General features: G+C 41.6%; 1 protein-coding gene across 7 annotated transcripts in view; it reads right to left on the bottom strand.

Moving 5' to 3' along the window:
- phactr4a (phosphatase and actin regulator 4a) overlaps positions 1–12240 on the bottom strand; it is a 34231-nt gene that overhangs the window by 9521 nt on the left and 12470 nt on the right. For 5 of the 7 annotated variants that reach the window (XM_039605236.1, XM_039605237.1, XM_039605235.1 and 2 more), the window contains 5 exons: positions 5716–5886; positions 5538–5618; positions 4319–5458; positions 2618–2986; positions 9–140 (listed from right to left, as the gene is read on the bottom strand). In XM_039605236.1, coding sequence (XP_039461170.1) covers positions 9–140; positions 2618–2986; positions 4319–5458; positions 5538–5618; positions 5716–5886 — 1893 coding nt within the window. The remainder of the gene's footprint in view (positions 1–8; positions 141–2617; positions 2987–4318; positions 5459–5537; positions 5619–5715; positions 5887–12240) is intronic. The other 2 variants (XM_031741730.2, XM_031741729.2) reach the window with 1 other exon arrangement.

Raw genomic sequence — 12240 nt, 5'->3', positions numbered from 1 at the left:
CTGGGTACCTGAGCAGCACTGGGCAGCCCTGTGACGCAGGTACAAGGGTAGAGAAAAGTAGAGGCCGAGCTCACTCTGGCGTCTCCAGCTGGTCCAGTAACAAGGCTGTCTGACCTTAGAGCCCCTGTTCAATGTGGAAGCTGGCAAAAATGAGTGGAGATGTCAGGGATAGGGCTGGGTTTACATTCCAAGTTGGGAGATGAATACGAGAGGGAGGGGGTTCAGATAATGTTTTTCTTGGCTTTACTTTGCCAGAAGCAGAGTGTACATCCATCATTACACAACTTCTGTGGAAAAATATCTCAGAGCAAAAGATAAGCACTTTCCTCGTTGCATTAAAAAAACAAAACAAAAACACTACAGTGTGGTGTAGTACACATTCCTGACCATTCAGGGAATTAAATCACAGGGAAATTATGTTTTTTTCTCATTTTAGCTGGCCCATCAGCAGCAGCTACAATCACATATACATATCAGCTGGACTCACATAATATTACTATTACTATTAGTATTATCGTTGTTGTTATTATCGTTATTATCATTATTAGCCTTTTTATTGCAGGTCTGAATTAAAAACCCAAATGTAAATAGAAGTCTCAAATGCACAATACTGGTCATTAAATGATTTACACATCACATATCATAGTTTTTAATATAACACAGCCTTAAAAAGTTTAGAAGTAGGAACAAAGTATCATGGAGGGAACAGAAATGAAAACTGAAAACAGAAGATGAGACTTTATCACAATCATATACTGCAGTAATGTGCAACGCTTGACAAAAGGCAGTGGAATGTGTCACCGCCACAGAGAATCAGCAAGTTTCAGATACAGTGCTGTAAACAGGAGCAGCTGTGGCATGCTGGGACAAAGAGATAAATACTAAAAGCCAATCCTTTTCTTTTTTTTCCCCCCATAAATCTGCCTTGCGGTGCAATACTACTAATGCTGCATAAAAGGAGCAAGCTCGTGCGTGTCTCCTCGACTGAGACTGGCGGAAACACCGAAACTTCACAACTAGCGACATACTGGAAAGCACACACATCAGTGACATCCGTGAAGCAGTATGGATATTCTGTGTCTCAGGATTACATCATGTTCAAATGGTGACAGTGAAAAGCAGCATATTTACAACTTCAAATTCATTAAAGAGAAATTTTACTACTGTGGGTTTTTAATACTTTTAATGAGGTTGGAAACACCTGTATCTAAGTCACAATTTATTTTTAATTGCACATATCACTACGTGAACTGTGTGAGCCCATTGGCCAATAACAACAAAAGCTGACTGTAATAAGGGTTTAGCAAACATGGAGTCTAAAGAATGGAACAAGACATAGAGTAGCTCTAACCTGAACCTCCGACTTAGAAAATACATTAACAACAATCATCTGCTGATGTAAAGCATGCCTCACCAAAGAGAGAAATTAGCTGGAAAAGGTTGAAGTCATCAGTCTACATTCAGCCCATTGAAAAATGTCTATAAATGGAGAGAGCTTAGTTCTGTGGTCATTCTCTTATAAGTGGGATGAAGCACAAAGCTGATCAGTGACCTCAGACAAGCAGCTCAGAACAACAACTAAAGATGTAAAGGAATAATTTGAGTTAGCTAACATGTCTGTTCATGACTATATGCAGATCACTGTTCAGGCGTTTGCGAAAGAGCACCCTAACCCTCCACAGCATCACTAAAAATGTTTTGTGAACTGATGAAACCAAAGTTTTGGAGGGTTTTCTTCTGGGTTTTTATGCTTATGTGTTTGCGTATTCTTGGATGTCAAAGTCAGGCTAGCAACAAGAATGACCTCGCCAAACAACAATCAGTGTTTGGATGAGCATGTGATTGCTATGAGACAGTTTTCCTGATTTGTAGGTCTCGGTTACAGCAAGATGTTTGGTTCTAGGCTAGCCTGGCTAATAGCGTTTAGCTAACCTTTTCTCCAAGGACCAAAAAAGAAAGAAAGAAAGAAAACAAAAGCACTTCTATCTACTTATATGGATTATTTTCACATTGAATCACAATGCCTTTTAATTCTCCAACAGTCAAACCTGCAAGATCTAAATATGAAACAAAGTCATAATCACGCTGTTATTCATACACAATTCACTGAACAAGGCCTTTTTCACAGCATCTATTTTAACATGAACTACAACTGTAATAATGACAGATCTGTTTCATGAAGGCAGAGCCTTTACTAAGGTAAATAGTGTTAACCTAATATTCCATGTAAATATGACTAATTAAAGACTTTGCAAACATTTTGTTTCTAGCAGCATAAAACCACACAAGGGCCCTGACCTATTCTAACTAACTAAAACTGTCTAGCACCACATATTTGCTGAAGTCTGCAGAAAGAAAAGATTTTGGTCTGTATAACATACCTTTCCCATAAACAACAGGGGAAAAACTCTGAAAAACTCACTGATCTCCAGATTTGACCTAAGGAACAATGTCCACCTGCTATTTCTCCACCATAATTACCACTACTACTTTTTTCTATAAAACCAAAACATCTTCCCTCTGTTTTCTTTGTACTTGCTCCTGAAAAGTCCATTTTTTAAAATGAATCCTGTAAAAATAAACAATGTAAAACTGCAGAAGCAGGCAACAAACTCACCAAGCAGTGGAGGGTTGCTGTTGCGGTTGGTGGGTTTGGGTGGGGGGACAGGAGGCTGTTTGGCATGGGGAGGAATGGGGGGCGGTGTGTCAGAGTCAGTTGAGGAAGCAGCAGTGAGGGAAGGTCGGGAAGCATCATCTACAATTAGGGACACCGTCCTCGGTGGTTTGGCTATTGGTACAGCAGCAGAGGAGGAGGAAGAGGACGACGAAGAGGATGAAGACGAGGGGGGGGTCGGACTCCTCGGTGATTCATAGATAGGACTAGCAAGGAACTTGGGAGGGAGCAAAGCTTGTTTGGGTGGAGGAGGCAGCTGCTGTGAGTCCTGTGTTGGAGGAGTGTCAGGGGTGAAGCGGACACCAGCGGACTCTACAGAGGGTGGACACACACACACACACACACACACACACACACACACATTAAAGACAAGGTCACAATAAGGTTTCTAATACTGCTGCATAAACAGGAAACATTAAAGGGAACGCTGAAGGAGAAGCTGATGCCTGAGTCAGGCTTATAAAATACTGAGAGCTTAACCAGAGGGAGGGCAACTCGGATCAAGGTTCTGCAGTTATTAGAGGATGAGAGGCAACATGAATCACATGATGTAAGGATCACACACAGCAGACAAGGAGGAGGATCAAAGATGCACAGAGGGGTCTTAATGATTTGTTTTCCCGCTTTTCGTGTTCACCTAGATTCATGTATCAAAGCTCAGCATTTACCGATTCATCTTCATTAGCCCATCAAAATGAAGGTTTAGTCAAACATTTAAGTCATTGCAGGCTTAGTATGTAATTCAGCTCCCTTTCCCTACGAGAAATGCAGATACATTTGCTCTGGAAGTGCCACTACACTGATGCAGAAGCAGAAAGTTGGCCAAACTGAAATAACCCTGGGTGACATATTGAATGAAGGAAGATCTTTGTTCTTGCATAATATGGAAAACTTGCGGCTTGTGAAATCCAGACGCGCTACCCACACTACTGCACTCCTTACAACTACTCACTCACAGGCCTACATGGGTTATTCAATGAAAAAAAAAAAAAAAAAATCAGTGCCTACAACGTGAATCAGCTGTCTTTTGTAACTTTAAGGCAAGTAAAACTTTATCATCAGAAAGAAAGTTGAGCATCTGTACTGCAAAACTGCACGAATTTCATGAAATACAAACCCAGGATGTATTTTTGATAAGTCACTGCAGATAACTTCAAAAGGTGCATTTGGGGTAAACTTTTCATGGTCAGATCAATGTGTGCTGGCTCATGTGCAGAGTGACTGCTCTTTACTTGACATAGAAAGCTCAAGCACATCAGTGCCGTCACATTTTCATGACATCACAATTGTCAAAAATGACCATGTTGCTCATAACATGAAAAAAGGCTGAATTAAACCTGCACACCACACCTTTGTACATTTTGTGTTGATGAATGGTGGTAGAAGGTCAAATTAACATTTAGTGAGTATGTAAGAAATATATTTTGACACAAAAGGAAGCAGGAAGATGAGACTGGCATCAAAAAGTAGGTTAAAAGGAAACCATCCGTGTACTGTAACATGTTCCGACCAACCACCTAAACCAAAAGGTGACATAGACAAACTTTTAGTTTGTCCAAAATGCACTTTTTGAAGTTTCCTTCAGTGAGTTATCAGATCAAACAACTTGGGTATCACTAAAGGCTTCTGAGAGAGAGACCTCACCTGATCGTTCTCTGAATTCTGCAGGGGGTGCGTATCTGGGCAGGGTGCTCCTTCGGTCAGACTCTGATGCAGGGCGAACTTTCTTGTTTTCCTCTGAGGAGCTCTTCTGGATAGGAGGCCTCAAGTCAATCTCAGAGGCAGGCCTGATGACAGGCTGAAAGTTGTCAACAGGCCGCTGGGGTCCTGGCCTCTCTCTCTCATTTCTCTTGGCCCAGTTATCTCGTTTGTCCTCCCTCTCTACTCGAGGATCTTTCCTCTCCCGGTTTTCTCTGTCCCTGTCATCTTTGTTCTCTCGCCAGTCTCTCTCAGGACGTCGATCCCTCTCATCTCTCCTGTCTCTGTCATCCCTTCTTTCTCTTTCATCACGCTCCCGATTTTCCCTGTCCTCCCGCTCTCTGCGTTCTCTTTCATCCCTGTCTCTCCTTTCTCTATCGTCCCTATCCCTCTTGTCCCTCTCATCCCGTTCTCGTCGTTCTCTTTCATCCCTGTCTTTCCTGTCCTTCTCTTCACGGATTCTACGCTCCCTCTCGTCCCTATCCCTCCTTTCAAGGTCCTCTCGATCCCGCCTCTTGTCCTCGTCCCGATCCCGCCTCTTGTCCTCGTCCCGATCCCGCCTCTCCCGTTCGTCCCGATCCCGCCTCTCCCGCTCGTCCCGATCCCGCCGTTCTCTGTCTCTATCTGGCCTTTCATCCCTCCATTCTCGCCTTTCTCTGTAGTCTCTATCGTCTCTCCGGTCACCATCCCTTTCTCTTTCCTCTCGCCTATCTCTTTCTTCCCTGTCCTTCTTTTCATCTCTGCCGTCTCTTCTCTCATCTCTACGGTATCTATCATCTTGTTGAGACCCTCGAGGTAGAGTTCCTCCTTTCTTATCAATATCTGATGGCAGACGGCTTCGTTTGTCTACATCAACAGCGAGCCGTGCATGAGTGTCCACGTCCAGCGGTGCCCGGTTACTTCGGGAAGCATCAGATGGCACTCTGTTACGACGTTCATCTAGTTGGGGTAGCCTGGAATTCACCTTAATGTCCGACTCCCCTCGAGACACTCGCACTCCCGCTTCTGAGACCCTGTCCACATCCATTGGCACAGGGTGACCATTTTTAACTGGTGGAGCTTTGGAGTGGTTCACATCGTTACTCTCTGTCAAAAGCAGAGAAACAGTTGTCATTGAAGTTGGATCTAGTTTAGCCACAGAATGCGTAATCACAGCTCTACCTACCGTTCTCTGGGACGTCCTTTAGAACGCCTCTTGCTATTAACTCTTGTCGACTTTTCCTAACTGAAATCTTCCTCTCCAAAACTAAAACAAAAATGTAAAAACACTGATAAATTAAGCACGATGTAATGACATGATTTACACAACATGCAAACGTGACAAAATCCTGTAGTAAGCATACCTATGGATGTTTCTGTGAACTTATCACTTGGCTTCTTCTTCCTCCATTTCCAGGGCTTGAAGATATTTCCCATTTTGGAGAACTTGCCTTTGCGTTTAGCTGGAGGCGTTCCTCCACCAGAGCTGCCTTCCTCACTTCCTTTTGTGCTCGGTTGTAGGTCAACCTCATCATCTGCATGAACAGGACACAGAAAAACTATTTCAACTCATGACAACACCCTCGTACAATAATCCAGTGTCACACTCATCCCTTATTTTGAGAACATACTACCTAATATAGTGTCTAATGTAAAAACTAAACAGTCTTTACAGGCTGCACCAGTGCATCTACAGTTAGATTTCAAATGTAAGGCAGGGCTGCCTTATTAACTGTCAGAATGAAAGCATTAACCTCTAAACAAGGCTAGTCCAAATTCCACTCTTCCACCTGCTACTATTTACAGGGTGGTGTGAATTAATGTGATTATTTTTGCCACTAAGGTGACAGAGGGGACTCAAGACCATGTGGTATCTTCTCCATTTGTCACACCACCACTATCAAACTGAAAACTTGAAATATTCTTGGCTTTAAGTAAAAGGGAAAAAAAAGGTACATATCTGTGACAGAAACCATGAGTCAGAATTCCAGAGGAGGTGTTTTGCAAATCCAGAGAAAGCCATAAGTGGGTGTGAATCTACCATTATAATTCTTAGGTGATGAGTCGTAAGGCAGCAGTTATGGCTGTTACACAATACTGCACTGGAGCATGGCAGACAGTGACAGGAAGTCCTGTGGCATTCCAACGTTTAATGTCCCCGAAAAAAAATATTAGAAGTGCTTATTTAGCTGTAGCGGTTACACTTCACATTTTATGCATCGCTCTATACTATAAATGAATGAATTTATAGTTTGGCAGTAAATGACATACTCAACAAGCTCCTTCAGGAACTTGAAAAAAAATTTCTCAAAAATACTGTACTCAGCCAGACTGGGCAAAGGTTGCAGTAAAACTAACAGATCGCCAAACTAGTCATTAGTCACAATTCAAAATTCTTATAATCTTCTTATCTCAATATGCCTCACAGTGAGAAACTGAGCTGTGATTAGTGTGGCACAGGGTTTAGATAAATATGGCCACTGGTCCCCATAACATTGTGCTTCCCCCAAGGGAAATAAAAGACAAAACCCCCAAAATCTGGAAAAAAAAAAAATTCCTGGAGAGATAATGCAGAAAAATCAATATTGGATGTCCATGATCTCTGGGCACTCACGCATTTAATTTATAATGACCTGATGAAATATTTGAAGGGTCATGCATCAAATTGTTAACTGACAGAATATTTCAAAATGGCATGTAATTGACCAACCACCCCATTTGTCCTTCAAGTCTTAATACAATAAATGATAAAAATCCAGAGGGCGTGCTTAACCCTGGTCATCCATGGCTCAAGCCCATATGTTTTTTGAATAATCTCATGAAAGAATTGTTAAAGTACGGGGGCCCCACAGGGAACTGTGCGGCACCGTTCCTCTTCACCCTCTACACTGCAGACTTCTCCATCAACTCCCCACGCTGCCACCTACAGAAGTTCTCTGACGACTCTGCCATAGTCGGCCTCATCACAGGTGAGGACGACTCAGAGTACAGACAGTGGACTCTGGACTTTGTAGAGTGGTGTCAGCAGAACCACCTGCTGATCAACGCCGGGAAAACCAAGGAGTTGGTGGTCGATTTCCAGAGACGCAGACCCACCACACTGACACCGGTGAACATCCAGGGAGTGGACATTGAGATAGTGGACTCTTATAGGGACCTGGGTACCTATAATAATAAACTGGACTGGAGCCATAACACTGATGCTCTTTAGAGGAAGGGTCAGAGCAGACTCTACCTGCTGAGGCGGCTGAGGTCATTTGGAGTACAGGGAGCGCTTTTAAAGACCTTCTATGACTCTGTGGTGGCATCTGTCATTTTTTACAGTGTGGTATGTTGGAGCAGCAGTTTATCGGCAGCTGAGAGGAAGAGGTTGGATAAACTCATCAGGAAGGCCAGCTCTGTTCTGGGATGCACCCCGGACCCAGTGCAGGTGGTGGGAGACAGAAGGACTCTGGCCAAAATAACATCTCTGATGGACAGAGTCTCCCACCCCATGCATGGAAATGTTGCTGAACTGCAGAGCTCCTTCAGTGACAGACTGCTGCATCCTAGATGCATGAAGGAGCATTTCCGCAGGTCCTTCCTCCCTGCAGCTGTCAGACTGTACAATCAGAACTGCTCCCAACAATCATAGATGTTTACATCAGCACTGTAACTGCAATAAGTTAATCAACCGATTCGCACTACAACCTGGTTTGCCTCTTATCTGTAGTTATTTTTATTTAATTTAATAACTGTACAGTACTCTCTGTATATAGTAACCATTGTCCTTAATGTAAATATGTAAGAAAAATTGTGTATGTTTCTGTTCTGTGTCCTGTGCACTGTTTGTTTGTATGTGTGTCTTTCTGGCTGCTGTTACAGCCAAATTTCCCCTTGTGGGACAATTAAAGGATTATTCTATTCTATTCTATTCTAATCATTATTATTATTGTTTATTAGGGGCAGGCGTGTTCAGGCATCAGTTTGTCAGTGTTGATCAAAGGCCAAGTCACATGTGAAACTCTCCCATGTCTGACCACCCAACAATCTCACAGGAGACACTCTCTGCAGTAGAGCAGGGCGATATGACCAAAAATATTTATCACGATATACATTTGAAAATTTGCGATAACGATATAACTGATGATATAATTGACACTAGACAAAATACTTCACAACTCCACAACTTTATTAGTGCAAAAAAATCAAAAAATCAAAAAAATCAATGTATTTTCACTTAAACAAGCAGCTGTTTTTTTATGTGCATTAAAGTTATATAATTATTATAATATAATTTAACAGTGCAAATGTAAATTCCTTGCTGACAGTTTAACCAAAAGGCATTTCCAGTGGAAATTGGCCGACATATCCTCAGCATAACCATGTATAATATCCACAAAACTTAAAAAGAGGTTATACACACACAATACGGTAATATTATGTTGAAGAACAGTACGTATCACTCCGCGAGGCTCCTGCCTACGATAGCCGTAATGCTCTGACAATCCATCAAGCGGTGCGGCTTCATAGCTTAGCAAAGTCGTACTAAAACATTTGACAGATTTTCGAGCGCCGTATACCACATAAAATCGTTTCGAGGTCAGTAAACAACCAGAATTCATACATAAGGCACACGGGATTATAAGGGACACTGTCGATTTTCAGAAAAATCAAAGGACTGATTTTAAGTGTGCCGTATTTTCCAAACAACACGGTAATAACGACGCCCCGCTAGCATGCTCTACCAAAAATAGTGCTTTGTTGTGTATCTGTGTAAGCTAAACCAGTTCCACACCACTGAAGTCGCAGCATTTTTACAAACCAATTCTGGTTCATCCGTTTCATTCAACGATCCGCTTTCGCCCTTCTCATTCTCCGTCGCCGCCGTGCTTTTTCCCGCCATGTGCGTATGAGAACAACGGCAAACAGCATTCAACAGAGAATATGTTGGATTCCACCAGCTTTGTTGCAGAGCAGGTTGACCTAGTGACTAATGACACTAAGAGGGATTAAAATGCAACACTGTCCCAAATGTGCTCAATGGGATTCATATTGGGCAAGTAGGGAGGCCAGTCTCTAACACCCCAAAGTTATCAGTTCAGCTAAAGCCCTTTTACACAAGAAAAAAAAAACAAAAAAACAAATGAGGAAGGAACAGAGGAGACCAGAACAGGCAGAGAAGAAGTTGCAGCAGAGACCGCTTCTAAATTCAGATAAAAGAGTCATTTTTGACCAGGATATGTCCTTCAATGCACATATGACAGAACTATGTAGGACTGCTTTCTTCCATTTGTGCAATATATCTAAAATTACAAAAACATCCTGTCTCAGAGTGATGCTGAAAATCTAGTTCCTGCATTTATTACTTCTAGGCTGGACTACTGTAATTTTTTTATTATCGGGATGTCCTAATAAACTCCCTGAAAAACCTTCAGTCAATCCAGAATCTGGAGCAACAGTACTGACCGGGACTAGAAATAGAGCACATTTTTCCTATATTGGCTTCTCTTCATTGGCTCCCTGTTAAATCCAGAATTAAATTTAAAAGTAGAATGGGAGGCAGCCTTCAGTTTTTAGGCCCCTCTTCTGTGTAACCAGCTCTCAGTTTGGATTCAGGAGACAGACACTATCTCTACTTTTAAGATTAGACTTAAAACCTTCCTTTTTGTTAAAGCATATAGTTAGGGCTTAAAACAAAGTTATGCTGATGATCACAGTGAAAAATAACATTGTAGACATGAAATCATGCATACTGATTCGAGTAATGTCAGGCTTAAACAGCAGTGTCTCACTCTCCTCAGAGACTGTGGCATGTATGCATGACTGTGGTATGTGTAACAGTGAGTAACCACAACAACATGGGGATGCTCCATGTCTGTCACTCTGAAGCTCTCATGATTCCCAATAAAAGCTCTTAGATTATTTTTCCAAGCAAATCAAATTGCACTTCAATGCTAAAACGTGATACTAATACGTTGTATATTCACATAGTATATATTATGTTATCATAACACTGACATTTACCATTTGCAAAGTCAATGACTCAACTCTAAAGGAAAAATTACATCTACCCTGCCACAGTGATATTTTAGAAGAAAAAACATGAACACATTATTTGAGAGCACTTTGTGTAACTTCCCCATGAAATGCCATGAAAGATGATGACGGACGTTCACTGTGGATTAATGAAAACTAGCGAACATTTAAAACACTACACAGAACTGTTTGTGTGAAATAAATCAAAAAGGTGACAAGTAGGGCTGCACGATATTAGGAAAACCTGCGATGTGCGATAACTGTGATCAATAATGCGATAACGATATGACTTGCGATAAAGTAAATAGCAAAAAAACCCAAAACGAATACATAATTTCCGTTTTACTGCAACAGTTGTATTTAAAGAAAGCTGCTGTATTAGCAGTGTAACAACAAAGTGCACTTTAACACTGAAACATTGCCCCCATAAAAAAACATTTCTGAGGCTTGAATTCTGAAAGACATCCTTCCCGGTCCTTAGAATTAGTTTTAAATAAACATAACTTAAATTATACTGCAAATTATCTCAATCCAGTTGTTCATCATTTTACCACTCACCAAGTAGTTATGATGTAAGTCAAAACTGGAGAGGAAACTTTACTGTAGTGCTTGCGTAGTTTTCAGCATGGCTCAGTTCAAACATGACGGTCTTGCAGCATTTTTACTTGACTAGAAGGACAGAATATCGAGGTGAAATTTCTCGGTATGTTGTCGTTTGGGGGCCTTTTATCGTGCTACAGATGCAAAAAGTGTGATCGCTCAGCAGCATCGCTGGCGAGACTATCGTGAGTATTCGTACATTTGTGGAATGGCGACATGGGAAAAGTAGTTTCGTGAGGGGATGCGGTTTCTCCGGTCCATTTTATGTATCAGACTGGTGAAGCTCTCTCTGCTAACTGTATTTATAGGCTTCATGTCTTTGTCAAAAAATGTGTAATGGCTTCTGTTATTTCTTTGTAGCGCTTCGACGTTTTCTCATAAGGAGTTCCACTTGAAAAACTCTGATACCGAGACGGCTGTTGGACTGCTGTGCTCTTTTTCTTAACATTAGCAACCTTTGTTTGGCTAGCCCGATCTTTCTGGAACTCTTCAAACAGTTCTGTGGTTGTATTAAAGATGATGGGGGAGATTAGTCGTGTTTCCTCTGGTGGTTGCCACGAGTGTTCGGCAAGTTTTGCAGAGTACCTGTGTTTGGAGAACGTCGTCTTTATCAAATCCAAAGTACCTCCAAATAAGCGAGGTACTATTTTTTTTTTTTTTTTTTTTTAGGCACGAGTTCATAGTCAGTAGCGTTATTTCGTCATGCGTCTTGCTCTCAGCCTTTACAACTCTGACTCGTTGCTGCAGCGTTATTCGCTCCCCACCTGCGTAGGAGGCGGGCCTCTAATCCATTTGATTGGTTAATGCTGTGAAGGGCTCTATTCGACTGGTCAAATGTGTAAAGGGGTTTCTTTGATTGGTAAATTCTTTAAGCACGTGTGTAAACATTTTAAGGTACCCAATTATCGCAGTTTACGCCGTCTTTTGCGATGGGCCCATCGCACAGGTTGATATCGCGATGACAATAAATTTTCGATTTATTGTGCAGGCCTAGTGACAAGTATAGTGGAACGGCAAAAATCAGTAGAAGGAATGACTTTTGAAATAGTGCATAATACTACAAAATAAAAGGAAAAAAAGAAATTGAGAAAAGGGGAGGTGATGTGGCTATGACAAGCCATCAGGACTAAAAGCAGCAGAACGCACAACTGAAGCTGCATAAAATAATGGCCTGTGGCTGTCATTCAATAGTGACTTTGATGACGGTTTATAAATAACGCATTAATTAATTTGCATTAGTAATTATTGTGTCATTCTGTATTTTGTAGCGG

Source organism: Oreochromis aureus, linkage group 22 (genome assembly GCF_013358895.1).
Source record: "Oreochromis aureus strain Israel breed Guangdong linkage group 22, ZZ_aureus, whole genome shotgun sequence".
Lineage (NCBI taxonomy): Eukaryota > Metazoa > Chordata > Actinopteri > Cichliformes > Cichlidae > Oreochromis > Oreochromis aureus.
This window is presented reverse-complemented; position numbering and strand designations above follow the sequence as displayed.